The 20,137-nt window shown below is 35.4% G+C and overlaps 1 protein-coding gene across 6 annotated transcripts in view; it reads left to right on the top strand.

The window, feature by feature from the left end:
- GRIK2 (glutamate ionotropic receptor kainate type subunit 2) overlaps positions 1 to 20,137 on the top strand; it is a 668,588-nt gene that overhangs the window by 390,356 nt on the left and 258,095 nt on the right. For all 6 annotated transcript variants that reach the window (XM_064597923.1, XM_064597922.1, XM_064597921.1 and 3 more), the window contains exons 8-9: positions 6,572 to 6,715; positions 9,611 to 9,718. In XM_064597923.1, coding sequence (XP_064453993.1) covers positions 6,572 to 6,715; positions 9,611 to 9,718 — 252 coding nt within the window. The remainder of the gene's footprint in view (positions 1 to 6,571; positions 6,716 to 9,610; positions 9,719 to 20,137) is intronic.

Genomic DNA, 20,137 nt, shown 5'->3' on the forward strand with positions numbered 1-20,137 from the left:
TAGCTAGGTGGCCAAGTGTGATTACTATTCAGGGCTTCCTAATACCCATTTCTTTTACAATTCAACTGAACTTTTGGGTTGAATTTGTCAATTTGTTGAAAAATGCTTTTATACACTTACTGTGGGCACAGCAATGTATGGAGTACCGTCCAGGGTATTACAAAAATAGGCATGGTTATTACCCAAAAGATGCTTGTGGTCTAGAAGGAAAGAAAAAAAGTGAGGAAGCATAAACAGTTTTATTAAAACTAGAATGTGCAATGAAGAAAGAAGATACGGATCAGTGATGCTTAGTTTGGGCGGATTCTAGATACTTCTAGAATAAAATGAAATCTAGGAACCATCTTTTCAGAAAAATGCATGATCACTCTCTAATTTTAAATAGCTGTGCCGGAGTAAAATCGACATATATAAACTTCCCATATTTGAACTGTACAAGTTTATAAGTTTTGACATACGTTTGTACCCATGAAACCATCACTAAATCAAGATATAAACGTGTATCACATCGCTCTTAAGAGTGATTACATTTAAATGTAAATTATTGCATACAACATTGGGTGTGTTTGGAACCTAGGCCAAGAGCCCAACTATGCAAAAACTGCTTAAGCAGAATGACATTGTCACAAATGTAACTCTGCTCAGCATAATAGAGAAATAAATTGTGAAAGGTTATGTTCTGTTCCCTCCATGAAAATTCAGTCGGGGTACCCAAAACACACACTACTTGGGAAACAGAGGAATGCTCTTCTCATTGGAAAGAAAAATAAATACTTTTGGTAGTTTTGTTTTGTTTTGTTTTTGCTAAGAGAAGTCTTTCGTATTTCTGAGAGATTTTATGTACCAATAGTCCCTTGTATGTTTATATGGAGTTCAGGGATTGTTCATTTCCAGCTATTTGCTTCATGTTTCACATAAATAAAACCTGTCTTTAAATTTGTTGTAACTCCTGTCTCTCTCAGAACTTCACCAAGGAGGTGTTTAATGATGATGATTAGAGTGATCAAAACCAGAAATAACATATGCAGTCGACATGGACATCCTTGGTAACGACTGCTTTGTACTAAATGCTTCTGTAAATGAAATCTAAATATATGGAAACCTTTTGACCATTCACAGCATCTATGATTATTCCTGCTTTTATATGTTGGGAAATGTTTCAATTATACATACCAAATCAAAAGTAGTAAACAATGGTAATTTTTGTCATTTGAGACTTTTGAGAGCATCTAATTCCCCTGATTCTTCAATTACTTAAAAATGCATAGTGGACTTTTCCACAGCGTAGAAGAAATATGAACTGTTCTTTCAATACTTGCAAGTCTCATCAGACTTGAGGTTACTTGAGATAGATGAAATCATCCTGGGTGACTAAACCAATATCTGTGCCAATAGCTCAGCCATAGAAATTAGCATTTGTCACTCTGCCACCTGCACTTCCTGCACACACTCCATGCCTGGAAGTAATTAGACTAGGTATAAGATAAACCCAGCAGTAAGTTAGGGAGATGGTTAGTGCATATTTAAAATGTACGTGAAGGCACTTCTCATGATCTTTTCAAGCCACCCGTTTAGATCACTAGTTTAATTGAAATGTGTAGGACTACCTCACACAATTTTAAAGGTTTGTAAAGCAAGTTTTTGGCTGACAGACATTCTTTGTAGGTTAACTAACTTATTTTGGAAAGAAAAATAAAGTTCCAACTGCAGTCTAGTTTGAGGTAGTCTCTCAAGGGTGTTCCTATTACTATCGATAGATACTTGACCTAGCAGTGAAGCATGGAGGTTTGTACTTAGATCTGTCTAGACCTACCTGGTCTGCACTGCCTTCTGAGCTGTATTCCCAGGGTGAAGAGATATTCTATCTTTCCAGTAAGTGTGATCTATTTATATATAAGTGAGTAATTATTCTTAAAAGTGAGAAAATGGGACAGATTGTTTTATCTTCATTGCTGACTTTTTTTTTTTTTCTCTGCTTAGCTTTTGTCTTTGTAATTTAGGGTGCGAGTGACTACAATTTTATCTAAACCCCTCATATGGATTTTTTTTGTAAAGATTTTATTTATTTATTTGACAGAGAGAGACACAGCGAGAGAGGGAACACAAGCAGGGGGAGTGGGAGAGGGAGAGGGAGAAACAGGCTTCCCGCCGAGCAGGGAGCCCAATGCGGGGCTCGATCCCAGGACCCTTAGATCATGACCTGAGCCGAAGGCAGACACTTAAGGAATGAGCCACCCAGACGCCCCCCCATATGGATTTTAATGACCAAATTGTAAACATATTCCATTTTAATTTAACCAGTTAAATTACAGTTATGTGTAACCCTGAAGCTTTCTTTAGAGGTAGCTATGCTGTAAAAGAAAAAAATGTGACTTGGGAGTCAAAGGAACTTTTATTTGTATCTCAGCTCAGAGACATACCCTCTTTGGGACCTGGGGACATAATTGTCTCGTGTTCAGCAGAGCCTCCAAATATATGAGACCTGCTGTCATCAGCTTATCCTCCATTGCCTTTCATAGTTTCAGTAGGAATAAGCTTAAGAGAGGTAGTTGATTATGATAGTTCAGATAGTGGGTCTAAGAATTAGGTCTTGCCGGTGTCTTGTTTCTAAGTCTTATTTCTGCCAGAGTCTTGTTATGATAGTTTGGACAGTAGTTCAAAGAGCCAAGCATTGCCTGAGTCTTGTTTTCTGAGTCTTTTTTCTCCAGGTGATGAGACCTTGAGAAAATTACTTTAACCTTGCTAAGCTTCAGTTTCCTTCTTTCTAAAATCATAATAGTAATATCACCTAAAACATATGGTCTTGGTAGAATTAAATGAGACAATGCAGGTAAAGAAATTGACACAGTTGTGTAGTATAGAGTAAGCATGCAATATAATTTGATGGTAATAGTAATATTATCAAAATGATAAAGTAATTAACCTGTGTGTCTCCTGTACTTTTTTCCTCTTCTCTTCCACCCCTCCCTTTTTTCCCTCCTATTTTCCATCAAGAGAAAAGTCAAGGCAAGGGACTATAAAGCCAGTATGAGAGGGTGGAAGACTTAGCAAGAGCAGCTCATTCAATCTCTACAATTTAGAGTTGGGAGTGAGAGACGCCCCTTAAACCTGATCTTGAAAGACATTCTAAAACCTTTACCTTTTGAGAACCCCCTGAGCGCAACTGCATAGAAGAAATCTACTTTCATGAAGTCATTCCTGGTTAATGTCACTTCCTGACTAACCTCTTATTGACCCAACCCCATACATTGATGTATTCCTTTTTTGTGAGGTTGTATTTATCCATTCTCCACAATCTATACATTTCCCTACTTTGCAGCCCATTTTTGTTATGTATTTACCACTTATCAAAACATGATGTAGATTAATACATTCAAGTACTTACTGATATTTCTCATATTTTGTAACTTTAAAAATCATTTAAACCATTTTGCTTTATTAAATGTAGAGCTCTGAGCAAAAACCAGAGAGAAAGCTGTGAACTGTGGGTAGATTGTCTGGATTCAAATCTAACTCCACCTCTACATGCTAGTTGCTTAGGCCAGTTACTTAACTGTTCTCTGCCTCAATTTTCTACTTGGTACAAACTCAGTGGATTTTCACCTGGATGATGGTTGCAAAAATTTAAAGGGAATGATTTAAAGAGAATGCCTCATATGTAGTAAATACTAAATGAGTGTTAAGTAATACTATTACTAGTATAAGACAGATTTTCAAGCATATGCATTCCTGTGAAAATAAGAAAAACACTTTTGAAACACTAGGGTTTTCTCACTACTTTTCAAAGGTGAAAGAATTTGCATATGTATGGTTTTGCAAAGAAGACAGTAAAGTTGAGTCTGACAGGATAGCAAGTATAAATGGAAAATAACTCCATATTATTACATAAAACGACCAGTCTAAAAGTAGGACAGAAATAACACTCTAAACTGGTGAAAATATCATAGAGAGTAGTTTCAGAAGTTCTGTGTATCCCCTTATCATAAATCAACATATTTTAAACTGGAAATTGAAGAAGTAATTTGCTCAGCAACTTTTTAACTATTTAGAATTTTTTTCTCTAGTATTTACCTTCTATTTAATAAATACTATCTTTCTTTTATAATTACATTTAAAATCACAGATCTCAAATAGTTTTATTATCAACTAGTGTGTCCTCTGCTCTTGATGCTGAAACTATGTACCAAAAACAATTTTTCAAATGCTTAATTTGACAAAATTCTTCCTTAACATTGTCATTTTAGATAAGATTACTCTTCTAGGATTTTCATATAAGTCATATAAGATCATGTAAGTCAGTAAATCATGGCAGAATAGTAACAAATATCATATTTATTTTAGTTATTTTGTGGAACTAGATCAAAATTTTCATCTTGAAAATTATCAAATGGTATTTAGCAAACTCCTATCTTAAAGAAACTGTAGAAAATAAATAAAAAGAAAAAAAATTAAATTCTATTAATAACTAACTTTCAAGAGTAATCATTGGTTTCATTTTAGTGTATTTTCTTCATTTCAATCTGCTGTTGCTGTTGATATAACATGTTATATGGTGGTTAAGAATACTAGCTGTGAGCAGAGAGGCTGAGTCTGGGGCCTCTCTATTTGTTAACTGTATGACTTTGCTTAGTTCCTTAACATCTATCAAACTTGGTTTCATCATTTGTAAAATGGGAACAAGAGTAGCGCTTTTATTAAACCATTATTGTGAGAATTATATAAATTAAGTAGTACATATGAAGTACCCATAAAGATATATAAAGGCTTATGCTGGACATACAGCTCTGTATAATCAATTTTTACACTTAGCATCATATTCACATGTGATTTCTCGTCTAACTGATTATTTTTCAAAACATGGTTCTTAGTGGTTATATAAAACATCATTGCGATTTTACTCTATTTCCTTAGCTTGAACATTCAGCAGGTTTCCACTTTTTAAAAAAAAATAAATCATGTATATAGCTTTTGTTCTTATCTCTGATTTGCTTAGGGCAAATTCCAGAAAGAAATTACTGGGTTAAAAAGAACATGGATATTTTTAAGGCTCTTTTGTGGTTTTGCAAAATTGTCCTTTACCTTCCCCCGAGTAGTGTGTGAAAGTGTTCATGCCTCTTTACCTTTGTTCACAGTGATTTTTTTTTAATTCATTTTATTTTGAAATCAAATGTGTCTTTCATATCTTGGTAACTGTTTTTATGACCACCTGTGTGCTATCTAAGATATGTCCCCTGAATGTTACCTCAGGCCAAAGACAAATATCAGTCTAATCCTCAGGCTCATGATGTATGCCCGTATCAACTCCATGATCCTAGTTACACTCTGCAGCCATCAGAGGATGCGAAAGTAATCAGCTGGTATTTACAAAGTGAAGGTTAGGAATCTGAGCTATGTTCCCCAAAGATTTATGAACTATAAAATGGCATTCTTGTTATGTTCTGTCACTGCATTGTGCTCTTTAGCTGTCTTCCATTTTATGTGGTAAAGCTCCCTAGGATCCATTTGCATGAAAGCGACTGTGTGTACTCATTTTGTATTGTGTGGTGGCAAACGCTATAATCTACAGGGTTCCTATTCATTTTGGAATTCATTTCACAGCTCACTAATTGTGTGAATGAGAAGAGGAAATATATGCTTTTATTCTGAAGCATGCCAAGCAGATGGCCCAAAAGTTCATTGCTAGCATTACAGTTAGAGTGGTCCTCTTCTGTAGGTTGTGAGCCTGGCATTGATCCGTCAGACACAAAGCAAGGGTCCATTTAACACAGCAGTTAACTGTCACTGAGCCTCTGGTTTGTTATGACTTATAAACATTTTGTTTTTTAACATCAACTTCTAAAGTGGTCAGTCATTTGAGCAGGTGCAAACAGTAGAATTCATATCCGTCTTACTTGAGAAGACAAAATGAACTTTTATTCATATGGAAATTTGGGGAAAAGAAAACAGTACAGGGGATTAAGCTTAGTTTCTTAAAATTACTACATGTATTGAGATTCAAAACTGTAGCATCATTTCTGAGATTGAACCTTTTGAAAAATTAAGTTGAAGAAAAGATCGGGGATTATAGCTAAGCTTTTTAGGTGAATCTCCTTTCAAATCTCTTTTGTTTTTCCTGTGCAAGGAAATTGTTTATTTACTTTTATATACAATATGTCATTTATGTAAACATTCAAAATGTTTCCAATTGCATTCAGCCTATGTGTGTGCATGTGTGTGTGTATGTGTGTGTAGTGAGACAATCAAACAGAGCTAGAGGGGGTGACAAAAAAATAAAATAATGAATGTCTTCACACATTGCCTACTTTAACGGAGATCCTAGGACAATATGAACCTGGGTTATTACCTCAGGAAAGGGAGGGTAGGTCAGGTGTTCTAAGGGAGCTGATGTAGTAATTTGATCACAGTATCTTATTTAAGAGAACCAGAGCATCGGAAACACTGTTGTCTCCCTTATGTGAAGATAAAATGAGTATATATTTCTCTCACTCCTTCCTTCCTTCCCCTTTCATACCTCCTACCGTGGGTTTCGCTTGTTGTGTTGACTCCATATTTCCCTTTTCTCGGCTTTCAGACTGATGCTGCTCTAATGTATGATGCTGTGCACGTGGTGTCTGTGGGCGTCCAACAGTTTCCCCAGATGACAGTCAGCTCCTTACAGTGTAATAGACACAAACCCTGGCGCTTCGGGACCCGTTTTATGAGCCTAATTAAAGAGGTATGTCAGAAGAAGCACATCTGCCTAGTCTCTTTTGTCCTCAAGGTGAATGCATTGAGATTATTTCAGTTTTCCTAACAGGTGACCTTTTCCCTTTATCTTTTGAATTAAACTTACTGTCTTCCTCCATACAGGCAAAATTAACAATTTAACTAAATGATGTGGGACAAAAGGGGGAAAATTACATGACAAATAAATGGGTATCTTTCAGAATATCTATGATTGTGTAAACAGATGAAAGTGACCTATGATTCATGACATTGTTAGTTTTCACCTTCCTGAATCTTTATGTGTATTACTTTTCATTTATGTGGAGATACAGTTTAAAGAATGTTCATATTTTAGGCAACAGTTTTTAACATGAATGCCATTTGCACTCCAATAAATCATATGTCTTAAAGAATTGTTATTTAGATCTATGGTTCCTAAATATAATGTCTAGTTATTTTAATTCTATTAGCAGTTAACATAAAACAGATACCTGGATTCACAAGAGTGCAAAGTTTACTTCATATTGCCTAATGCAATCATTCTTATGGCCATTTATCATTTCTGATTACAACTGTTATGGTTATAGACCAAGAATGCCCACAGTGAAGAAAAAAAAGGCAAAATTCTGAAGATCACACACACACACACACACACATACACACGTTATTCCTAGTTATCCTATCATGAAGGAAATCTTATGTCAGCTTAGGATACATTTCATTTGATTATAACAGGAGTTTTTCTATGAAAATGTAACTGGAAAAATTTAATCTTTGCTAGGAAAATCACAGGGATTATCCCCATATAAGATTTTTCTTAATGGCTTTAAAGAAATCATCAATTCAGCATATAATAAATTATTCATCTCGAAAATAAAAGTGAAATTGGGTCATAATTAAGAATCTCCAGGTCCTTTGCCAAGAATATCCAGGAATTTTCCTTGTGTGATTTTTAATGTCCTCTCAGATGGGTGAAATGACACTCCCTGATGAATATGTAGTTCATTTATTTGTTTCACATTCTACCTTTATGTCTGGTTTAAAACTGAGCATCGGAGAGCTGCAGACATAGTGCACGGGTTTGGCTTCTGAAAGAACTGCTTTCTGAGTGCAGCACCTGAGTATTGAGGTGTGTGTCACACGGTCCTATAAGAAACAGTTGTATGAAACTCACTACTGGATTCATCATAAGTTGTTGTCGAGGACGTTGTCCACTAACTCACATGGTGAGCCTCTTTATGAGGACCAACAGGAGACATTCCTCGCAGGTTTTAATGCCAGGAAAAGCTGAGCTTCTCCTGGGCAGTTGGAACGTCTCAAATTATGGACCCTGTATATTGTGTTTATATCATATTTTCTTCATTGCTTTGGTGTCTAGAAAGTTCAGAATTAAATTTGTGATTGTATTTTGTTAGTTGTGCATTCTTACCCGATAAACATTTCTTTATGCTGCCTCTATCCCAGATTGTTTTTTTTAACTATTGTCTACTTATACTTCTGTATTTCTTGATCAAATTAACTATTTTTATACTAATATGCATTTTTGTTAATCACCTTAAATTATTTTCTTTGGAAAAGGATGGGTTAAAAATATCTTTTGCTTCCTTATTGGAGACCAGTTAACACATGTTTAAACTCAGTGATGACATGTTGCTGTATGTATATAGATATGTATTATAATTGTTTCTGTTTTATTTGTAATTTATTAGCCTAAAACTATTTTCGAATCCTTATACCTAAGAACAGAAATACATGTAGACTAACAAATGTAGCAATAATGATATCCATTTGTAGTCCTTGTTGAAAGGTTACCCATAATCTATTTGGTTTCATTTCTTTGGATCTTGGTGTAGATTCTTTCAAACATTATAGTTGTGAGTATGTTACATTATTTAAAATTTTCATATGTAACTATTTTCCTAAGCTATTTCCAAATGGCAAATAATGGAAAACATTATTTTTTTTTATATAGCCAGGAGAATGAGAAGACTTTTTGTATTTAAAAAAAAAAAAACCCTCAGAAATTTGCTCACCTGTGATGGGTTCAACCCATTATGTAATTAGATTATTATATTTTTACTTCCTTCTACATAGAAATCTCCTTTTACAGGAAGTATAGCTTGATATGAAGTAATTTTGATATATTTCTCCCAATCTCACTTAAGGGAAAATAAAGTAATAAGTTAATTATTCTAAGAGGAAAGTGTATAATTGAAGTTATATAATGTAGGTTTTCCTAAATTCAGTTTCTTTCTCTGTAATAAAATAAGTTTATGTTCGTATTATATAACAGTAATTCTGTTTGCAATCTCCAGTCACACATTCACTGTCTCATGTATTATAATAAGTGACTAAATTATTCTGTTTGCAAAAGGAGATTTGCTTCTTAAAACAATCTTCAAATTTCTCATAAAAATTATACATACAAAATGCATTATTTTAATATAATAAGTTTTATACTGAGACTAAGACAATATCTGTAGACAAAAATCTTCCAAAGTTTAGAAGAGGAAAAAATGTTTTAAAAATCAGTAGTGATGTCAAGGGGCGCCTGGGTGGCTCAGTCGTTGAGCGGCTGCCTTTGGCTCAGGTCATGATCTCAGGGTCCTGAGATTGAGTCCCGCATCGGGCTCCCTGCTCAGCGGGAAGCCTGCTTCTCCCTCTCCCACTCCCCCTGCTTGTGTTCCCTCTCTTGCTGTGTCTATCTCTGTCAAATAAATAAAATCTTTAAAAAAAAAAATCAGTAGTGATGTCAATTTATGAGAAGTAATGAAAATAATGTTTCTTATTTTTTGTGTGTGAAAAAAATGTTTTATCGTCCTTTACTTGTTAATCCTTTGTATGTATGTATGTATGTATGTATGTATGTATTTATTTATTTTATTATTATTTTTTTTTCCTATAGGCACATTGGGAAGGTCTCACAGGCAGAATAACTTTCAACAAAACCAATGGCTTACGAACAGATTTTGATTTGGATGTGATTAGCCTCAAGGAAGAAGGTTTGGAAAAGGTACTTGAGTCATTCAACTTATTTACTTTAATTATTAAATGAAACAGATCCCAATGAAGAAATAAGGAAATATTCCCTCTTGTAGTCACATTTCGTTAATATTTAACTTTATTGACTAACTCTTAAAATACATATTCAGTTCATTATATTGAATATAATAATTGAGGATTAGTATTCAAGCATAAAAAATGTCTTAAGACAATTAAATATTTTATTTTCTCACCAAGTTTTTCTTATACTGTGAAATGCATATAATCTTTATTAGCCTTAAGATTTAATATAATAATTAAAAATATTTATACTTGTATTTGCATAGACTTTCCTATTTGGAGCAGGTCATAAAGATTAAATACAGAAGCATATTTCCATTGCTGGGCCATATTCAAATGAAATGTCTGACTTAATGTACACAAAGTAAATTAGGTAAGAACATAAATACATTACACTGGTCTATCTTATTTGATTCTATATCTAGGGTAAAGTCAGACAATGATTACAGAATTTGGGTATATGCTTACTTTGAAAATATTTTAGTGTAAGTTATTTAAATACAAATAATATAATATAAATATACATAATAATATAATAATATAAATATACATAATATAATAACATAATAATATAATAATAATATAAGTATAAATAATATATGCATTAATATATTTTTCTGATAGACTCATTGAAAGTTTATTAAAATATATTTTTATAAGAACTTAAGAAAATAATTATATTTGACTGAGATAATATTGTTTTCAAGATAATAAGGTGTCTTATATTTCATCTAGCTATTAAACATGAAGCATTACTTATAAATGGAAACTAAAGAAGGAAATTGAGTCAGAAGAAGGGGTCTTTTAACCTAAGAGACAGTAGCATATTTGAATGTTGATTCAAATGATTCTGGAGAGAGAAAACATACATTTTTGATAATGTTGCCAAGGTAGGGAGAAATACATCATGACCAACTGACGACTAAAGTTGACAGGAATATTACCTCCACCCACTGAGAGTTTTAGATTGTACCCTTTAAAAGACCATGCAAAATAACAAACTGCAAACCAAATATGCATGCAGCAGTCACTTCCTAACTGCCTTTCTCCCATGATGAGAATATTATTCTATACCCAAGACTGGAATTGATAATGGTGTGGTTTAGTCAGCTCTTAATGGGTTTTATACCAGTATTTACCGGAGTTGTTATCTTATTTTCTTGGACGTTTACAAGTCACTAAGATGAGCTTTGGCCATTGTTTGTATTTCAATACATCAATAAAGAAATGGCAATGACTTTCTTGTTACTGTAGGCCCTGTAAAGGACACATTAGAGAAGCTTTCTCTAAGCAATAGTGGGGATTATAGAAAGACCCTGAATATAATGGTTACCAAGTACATGGGATGATCAACCAGACTGATAAGCAAGATACAGTGTGAATTAGACACGTTGCCTTGAGATTTCAAAAATATTTTGTATATTCCTCTGGCATTTGAAATTTTGTTTTGATAAATTAATTACACACAATCTTTATCTTCAAGGGGCTTTTTATATAGTGATTAGATAACACACTTGAGAATAAATACAATGGAAAATTGTTTCAAGCTTTAAAAGAGTAATAAAAGAGTATTTCTGAAAAAGGATATAATTAAGTAAAGAGTCACGGTATATGAGGTACTTAGAACTAGCCTTTGAATAATGGAGAATTATTGATTGGTAGAGATTGAGTCATTGCAGAAAGCGGTAACAATATGGGGAAAGACATATCATCGTATTTTATTTGATCATTTTATACACACACACACACACACGCAAATATGCACATAGAAGTGGGAGATAGAGCATTTTAAAATGCTAGATTTAGGTCATAAAGTAAGCACCATGTTGAGATGTTTGTGATGTATTAGTATACAATATGAAATCAAAGAGAGAATAGCCTGGAGGTCTATGTATGGGATGTGTGGAAATTTGGATTAATTTTAATATGGAGCCATGAATCTCAAACTATTCTGAGTAGAAGTGAGAGATGAATAAACAGTGACAGAGGCAGCAACTGAATCTTCAGCAGTGTTGTTAGTTCAAGGAATAGCAGAGCATTGGGATTATGCTTTTAAGGAGTAATGGAGGAACCAGGTGATAAAAGTAGGAGAATAAAGGCATCCGTCAAAGATTGATGAAGAAAATAGTGGGGAAAATTATCATTAGAAAGAAATTGGAACAAATCTGAAGAGGCACATAAAGTACTGAGGTTGGGTGAAGGTAAGTTAGAGAGAAGGGGAATTAAAAGTTTGAATCAAATGCTTTCAGTATCTTCAAAAATTATTACATAAGGGGGCGCCTGATTGGCTCAGTCAGTTAAGCGTCTGACTCTTGAATTCTGCTCAGGTCATGATCTCAGCATTGTGAGATCCAACCCTGCATGGGGTTCTGCGCTGGGCAGGGAGTCTACTTCAGATTCTCTCTCTCCCTCTTCCTCTGCACCTCCCCAACCCTCATCGCATGTGCTCTCTCTCTCAAAAAAAAAAAAAAAATAGTACATAAGTCATCAGCTAAAAGAGGGTGGTTGGATTTAGTTTAGACAGATCTTAAGAATAATGGGAATTTTTTGGCAATGCCATTGTGACAGACTTGGCTTTGAGTCGTAGGAATAAGGTGCTGCTAAGTAGCAAAAGGTATGCATTTTTGTAATCTAGTAGAATGGTTAAGAGATCCAGGTATGGATTAAGGCAGAACTGGGCTCAAATCTTTGCTCTGCCATTTACTAGTTATGGACAACTTTCTTAACCTCTCTAAAACACAGTGTCTTAACTGCATCAGGGGGTGATAGCAGTATCTAATTCATGAAGACTAATGAGTCTTGCCAACTTTACTTTTATTTTGTCCTCAAAATATAGTTACCAAACCATAGCTGTAAAGACAGAGTTCCTACCTTGATAGAGTTCACAGTTTGGAAGGTTCAACAGATAATGATCCAAGAGGCTTAAATTCCAATTCCAATTCTGTCACAAGTGTGTGAACTTCACCCTTCCACCCAAGTTCTCTGTGCCAAATTCCTCATCTCAAAAAATGTAGAGTGCAAAGGACTTCCCTCTGGGACAGGCAAAAGTGAGAATACCATGGCCTCTAAGAGAACCTGGAAATGCAATCTTTATAGGTGTCAAGGCTAAGAATTTAATTATCCTATTTTATCATGATTAGGTGAGGAAAATGGATAAAAAAATGTATAAAATGCTAGTTTTATCCATTACTTCTCCTCATGCCTACTGCCTTTTCCTAGCTTTATCTTGGTCATCTTTGTCCAGCACACTTCATTTATTCATTTGATCCTCTAACAAATATAGAGTGAACCTCTATTTTGTGCCCTTATGAAGGTTATATCTTAGTGAAGGGAACCTGCCAATAATAAATGGATGTACAAAGGTACAATATAGGGTTAGGCAGTAATAAGTGCTAAAAAGAAAGATGACTTGTTTATATGTTCAGGGAACTGAGTTTGGGGTTGAAATGAGACTATGAACACATCTTTTCCACTTAGCGCCCCGAGATCAGATTGAATCTTTTCCATTCTATCTTGACAAGAACCTTGGTTGGAACCCAGCCCACTTAGCGATTGTCCAAGAAGAGTCACTAATACTGCAGATGCAGCCAGTCACATCTGTCCAAACAAGCTCCCCAGGCCGTGACAGTGCCTTCTCTGGAGCAGAGGAGGAGGAATAAGGGGGTAGGAGGAAACTGCAGGTGCCATTCCAGATTTTGTCTACCTCCAGCAATAGGACAGTTTGTTTTCTTTAAGTCCTGGTGTTCAGTACCCAAGACTTAGAAAAGGAAAATAAGAATAAGTGGTTTTCCCAGCTTGAATTCTTCTGTTCAGTTCAAAGACCATATTGTGTATTCTACTTCCCAAAGTAGAATTAGATGGATCCTAAACACAAAATGTTTAGGATGCATCTATTTCTCTCCACATCCATTGTTGCAATCATAGCCAGGGTACCTTTCGCCTGGACATCTGTTTGTTGGAGCGCCAACAAACATCTCTGTTCTGTTCCCCCTTACAATTCATTCCCCAGATGACAGCAGCCAGACCAGTGTCTTTTAAAGCAAATCGATCCATGTCATTGCTCTGTTTAAGTCCTTTCACTTATTTCCACTGTATTTTGATTAAAATCCATATTTACAAATATGATTATTGCCTCCCTTCCCCCTCACCTTTCACTACCATCTCAGATGTTTTCTATGCTTTAATTACACTGGCTTTTGCTGCTCCTTTATCCATAGACACAAAGTTTTCTCTATTACTTTGGTAGTAGAATTTTCCCAGCCTGGAAAACCCACCCCTAGCCCTTTGTCTGGCTAACTCTTACTCTTCCCGGGGGGGTCACAGATTAAATCTTTCTTCCTTAGATAGGCGTCACATAAGCCTGACCAAATTTAACTTTCTCATAGAGCCTTGTGCTTTTCCTTCCTGGCACTTATCACAATGTGTAATTATATATGCTCCCAGTCCCACTGTTTACATATTCAAGGCCTAGCAAAGTCTCAGGCACAAAGTATATCCTCAAGAAATATTTATTGACTAGCAAATGAAGGAAGGGTCACCGTAAGAATCATAAGAAATACTTCCCATATTCAAGTGTCTGGTGCAAATTTATTTTCCTATGGCACAGCATTTACTTTATTTTATTTTTTATTTTGTTCCCAATTTGTCCCCTTACCTACACAGTGGGAACAGAGAAATCCAGTGCTTAGTCAATGGGCTGGGGTTGTGAGTCAAGGCTTCAAGGGGTACAGGATTTTAGAATGCCCAAGAAGGCAACACTGAAGTCTGAGCTTGCAAGGATGCACAATGCACCCTCCATAGTACAGTGTAATCCTGATACCCCAGTTCTTCCTCAAAGAGGAAAAATAATTCTTCTATTTATAAAAGTTCCGTTTTTTCATCTTATAAGTTTATGGTACAGAAATAAACGAAGACCACTTAAACGAGAACACACAAGTTATTATTCAGAACTTGCTGTAGCACTTGCATTTGGCAGAGATGCAAAGGCTGGTAGGTCAGTGGGAAAGCTTTACAGTGGAAAAGAAGAAAGGCCTCAGATGCGGTCTGATTGGAGATGGTTGGCAGGAGGAAACGTGGACCACTGGCAAAAAATAGGCAAGTTGGGGGTTATTGAGTAGATCTTGACCATTTGGCAGATTGCCGCAGAGGTTGTGGTTTGGCTTCCCAGATGGTTTTCTCCAGAGGCCCTGGGTCAAGTTCTATTTCATACATGGTCAGACTGTTTTCTTTTTATATACTCAGTCTGTCAATGGAATTACTGAAGTCTCTTGGAAGGAGAGGAAGAAATAGCACAAATAGTAAGGTCAAGAAAAATTGACATGAGGAAAGTAAAAATGTCATCATAACTGACAATAAAATGAAGTTTTTTTATTTTTTTTTCTTTGAATATGTAATTAGGGTATGATTTACCACTGGAAATGGTTTAACGTTGCTTACCTAGTCCTCTGAAGGTTAGCTATGTGCTTAGGAAAGACCAGCTTTAGTTGGAACTAAACACTTGATTAAATGGCATAAGATGTTAAGAAATATTGAGAAGATGCTTAGAATATAGCTTCACAAGGATTCTGTGTAGAGCAAAAACAGTTGGAATCTTTTACATAAGAGAGGTTTGAATTGAGTTGATGACACTCCATGATAATGGTGTATTTCCATCACAAGGTGAATTATCTAGAGGCCATTTTTGGGAAAATAACAACTTATACTTAAACAAGAATTTTTTTAAGGAGCTATAATGCAATAATAAAGTCACTTATTCATCTGAAACTAATATAACACTGTATATTAATTATACCTGAATTAAAAATAAATAAAATAATAATAAAATCACTTATTCCTACCACATGATTGAGTTTTCTTATCAAATGTGTTTTGTAACCACTGTATATGTCATGTGCTTTCCAAAAAAAAAAAAAAAACCCACAAAATACAACAACAACAAAAGTCTCTGTTCAAATGGATTTTTATTGTACTAGGAATATTAAATTCTAAGTAGAGGTATTAAACTAAAATCATTCTTGTATACCTCTCCTATCTTTTTTCTAGCATCAAAATTAGCTATTTGTTTTGGTTATTTTGCTGATAGGTTTTTGAATGTGATATTTATATTAAAATAGGACTTGGAGAATAGAGTTTTCTGTCTCCTCGGTGGAAATTGTTTAATTAATCCCTATGCAAATTGGCTTTGTGTGTTAATATTATATTAATTTTGAAAAAAAAAAAAGTAAGGATAAAACCAGTACACTTCTCTGTCCAGAGACAGTACTAAGGACCTTGCAAGTGTTTAGGACAATGAACAATAACACGGTGTTTGCCTCAGCATATTTTTATAATAAAATCAGCTTCTAACTTACATATCCTTAGGGGAATTTTTGAAAAAGCAAAGTGGCTACAAAAAGCAATTTTATGGAATATATGTTTGCCAATTTCTACAAAGTTAAGAATTTATATATATAATATAAAGCAAGATAATTCATATTTGCAAACTTTTCTAAAGTGTAACTTTATCATATTTTACTTTTTAAAAAAATTTTATCATGTTATGTTAGTCACCATACAATACATCATTAGTTTTAATGTGGTGATCCATGTTCCATTGTTTTCGTATAACACCCAATGCTCCATGCAGTACGTGCCCTCCTTAATAACCATCACCAGGCTAACCAATCCCCCCTCCCTCTCCCCTCCAAAACCCTGTTTGTTTCTCAGAGTCCATAGTCTCTCATGGTTCATCTCTCCCTCCGATTCCCCCCCACCTTCATTTTTCCCTTCCTTCTCCTAATGTCCTCCATGCTATTCCTTATGTTCCACAAATAAGTGAAACCATATGATAATTGACTTTCTCTGCTTGACTTATTTCACTGAGCATAATCTCCTCCAGTCCCATCCATGTTGATGTAAAAGTTGGGTATTCATCCTTTCTGATGGCTGAGTAATATTCCATTGGATATATGGACCACATCTTCTTTATCCATTCATCTGTTGAAGGGCATCTCAGTTCTTTCCACAGTTTGGCTATTGTGGACATGGCTGTTATGAACATTGGGGTACATATGGCCCTTCTTTTCACGACATCTGTGTCTTTGGGGTAAATACCCAGGAGTGAAATTGCTGGGTCATAGGGTAGCTCTATTTTTAAATTTTTGAGGCACCTCCACACTGTTTTCCAAAGTGGCTGTACCAACTTGCATTCCCACCAACAGTGTAAGAGGGTTCCCCTTTCTCCACAACCTCTCCAACATTTGTTGTTTCTTTCCCTGTCCATTTTTGCCATTCTAACTGGTGTAAGGTGGTATCTCAATGTGGTTTTGATTTGAAATTCCCTGATGCCTAATGATGATGAACACTTTTTCATGTGTCTGTAGGCATTTGTATGTCTTCTTCAGAGAAGTGTCTTTTCATATCTTCTGCCCATTTTTTGACTTGATTATTTGTTTTTTGGGTGTTAAGTTTGACAAGTTCTTTATAGATCTTGGATACTAGCCCTTTATCTGTAGTGTCATTTGCAAATACCTTCTCCCATTCTGTGGGTTGCTTCTTTGTTTTATTGACTGTTTCCTTTGCTGTACAGAACCTTTTTATCTTGATGAAATCCCAAAAGTTCATTTTTGCTTTTGTTTCACTAGCTTTTGGAGAAGTATCTTGAAAGAAGTTGCTGTGGCCGTTATCAAAGAGGTTACTATGTTCTTCTCTAGGATTGGATGAATTCCTGTCTCACATTGAGGTCTTTCATCCATGCTGAGTTTATCTTTGTGTATGGTGTTAGGGAATGGTTGAGTTTCATTCTTCTGCATGTGGCTGTCCAATTTGCCCAGCACCATTTATTGAAGAGACTGTCTTTCTTCCATTGCATGTGTTTTCCTGCTTTGTTGAAGATTATTTGACCATAGAGTTGAGGGTCCATATCTGGCTTCTCTATTCTGTTCCATTGGTCTATATGTCTGTTTTTGTGCCAGTACCATGCTGTCTTGGTGATCACAGCTTTGTAATATAGTTTGAAATCGGGCAGTGTGACGCCACCAGCTTTGTTTTTCCTTTTCGACATTTCCTTGGCAATTTGGGTTCTTTTTTGATTCCATACAAATTTTAGGATTATTTGTTCCAGCACTTTGAAAAATGTCATTGGAATTTTGATCGGGATGGCATTGAAGGTGTAGATTGCTCTGGGTAGCATAGACATTTTTAACAATGTTTATTCTTCTGATCCATGAGCATGGAATATTTTTCCATCTTTTTGTGTCTTCTTCAATTTCTTTCATGAGTGTTCTGTAGTTCCTAGAGTATAGATCCTTTACCCCTTTGGTTAGGCTTATTCCAAGGTATCTTACAGTTTTTTGTGCTATTGTAAATGGAATCATTTCTCTAATTTCTCTTTCTACAGTTGTGTTGTTAGTGTATGAGAAAGCAACTGATTTCTGTGCATTGATTTTGTATCCTGCCACATTACCGAATTGCTGTATGAGTTCTAGTAATTTGGGGGTGGAGTCTTTTGGGTTTTCCACATAAAGTATCATGTCATCTGCAAAAAGAGAGAGTTTGACTTCTTCTTTGCCAATTTGAATACCTTTTATTTCTTTTGTTTTCTGATTGCTGTTGCTAGGATGTCTAGTACTATGTTGAACAATAGTGGTGAGGGTGGGCACCCTTGACGTGTTCCTGATCTTAAGGGAAAGGCTCTCAGCTTTTCCTCATTGAGGGTGATATTCGCTGTGGGTTTTTCCCAGAGATGGATTTTATGAGCTTGAGGAATGTTCCCTCTCTCCCTATACTCTGAAGAGTTTTAATCAGGAAAGGATGTTGTATTTTGCCAAAGTCTCTTTCTGCATCAATTGAGAGGACCATATGGTTCTTCTCTCTCCTCTTATTAATGTGTTCTATCACATTGATTGATTTGCGAATGTTGAACCACCCTTGCATCCCGGGGATAAATCCCACTTGGTCATGGTGGATGATCCTTTTAATGTATTATTGGATCCTATTAGCTAGGATTTTTTGAGGATTTTGGAATCCATATTTATCAGGGATATCGGTCTGAAATTCTCCTTTTTGATGGGGTCTTTGCCTGGTTTGGGGATTAAGGTAATGCTGGCCTCATAGAATGAGTTTGGAAGTTTTCCTTCTGTTTCTACTTTTTGAAACAGCTTCAGTAGAATAGGTATTATTTCTTCTTTGAATGTTTGGTAGAATTCCCCAGGGAATCCATCAGGCCCTGGACTCTTGTTTTTTGGGAGGTTTTTGATCACTGCTCCCATCTTGTTACTGGTTATTGGCCTATTCAGGTTGTCCATTTCTTCCTGTTTCAGTCTTGGCAGCTTATAGGTTTCCAGGAAGGCCTCCATTTCATCCAGATTGCTCAGTTTATTGGCATATAGTTGTCGATAACAATTTCTAATAATTGTTTCTATTTCTTTGGTGTTAGTCATGATCTCTCCCCTTTCATTCATAATTTTATTAATTTGGTCCTTTCTCTCTTCTTTTGGATAAGTCTGGCCAGTGGTTTATCAATCTTATTAATTCTTTCAAAGAACCAACTTCTAGTTTCATTGATCTGATCTACTGTGTTTCTGGTTTCTAATTCATTGACTTCTGCTCAAATCTTAATTATTTCTCTTTTAATGCGTGGCTTAGGCATCGTTTGTTGCTTTTTGTCTAGTTCTTTAAGGTGTAGAGTTAGTTGGTGAATTTGGGATTTTTCTATTTTTTTGAGTGAGGCTTGGATGGCTATGTATTTCCCCCTTAGGACCGCCTTTGCAGTATCCCATAGGTTTTGGACCGATGTGTTTTCGTTCTCATTGATTTCCATGAATTGTTTAAGTTCTTCTTTGATTTCCTGGTTGACCCAAACATTCTTGAGCAGAGTGGTCTTTAGCTTCCAAGTGTTTGAATTTCTGCCAAATTTTTTCTTGTGATTGAGTTCCAGTTTTAAAGCATTGTGGTCTGAGAATATGCAGGGAATAATCTCAATCTTTTGGTGTCGGTTGAGACCTGATTTGTGACCCAGTATGTGGTCTATTCTGGAGAAAGTTCCATGTGTGCTCAAGAAGAATGAGTATTCTGTTGTTTTAGGGTGAATGTTCTGTATGTATCTATGAGGTCCATCTGATCCAGTGTGTCTTTCAAAGCTCTTGTTTCTTTGTTGATTTTCTGCTTAGATGATCTGTCCATTGCTGAGAGTGAAGTATTGAGGTCTCCTACAATTAACGTATTGTTAGCAATATGACTCTTTATTTTGGTTAACAGTTGGCTTATGTAGATGGCTGCTCCCATGTTGGGGGCATAGATATTTACAATTGTTAGATCTTCTTGTTGTATATACCCTTTAAGAATGATATAGCATCCTTCTGTGTCTCTAACTACAGACTTTAGTTTAAAG

Source organism: Mirounga angustirostris, unplaced genomic scaffold (genome assembly GCF_029215605.1).
Source record: "Mirounga angustirostris isolate CCGP_5_RB_7025 unplaced genomic scaffold, mMirAng1.0.hap1 SCAF_8, whole genome shotgun sequence".
In the NCBI taxonomy this organism is placed as follows: domain Eukaryota; kingdom Metazoa; phylum Chordata; class Mammalia; order Carnivora; family Phocidae; genus Mirounga; species Mirounga angustirostris.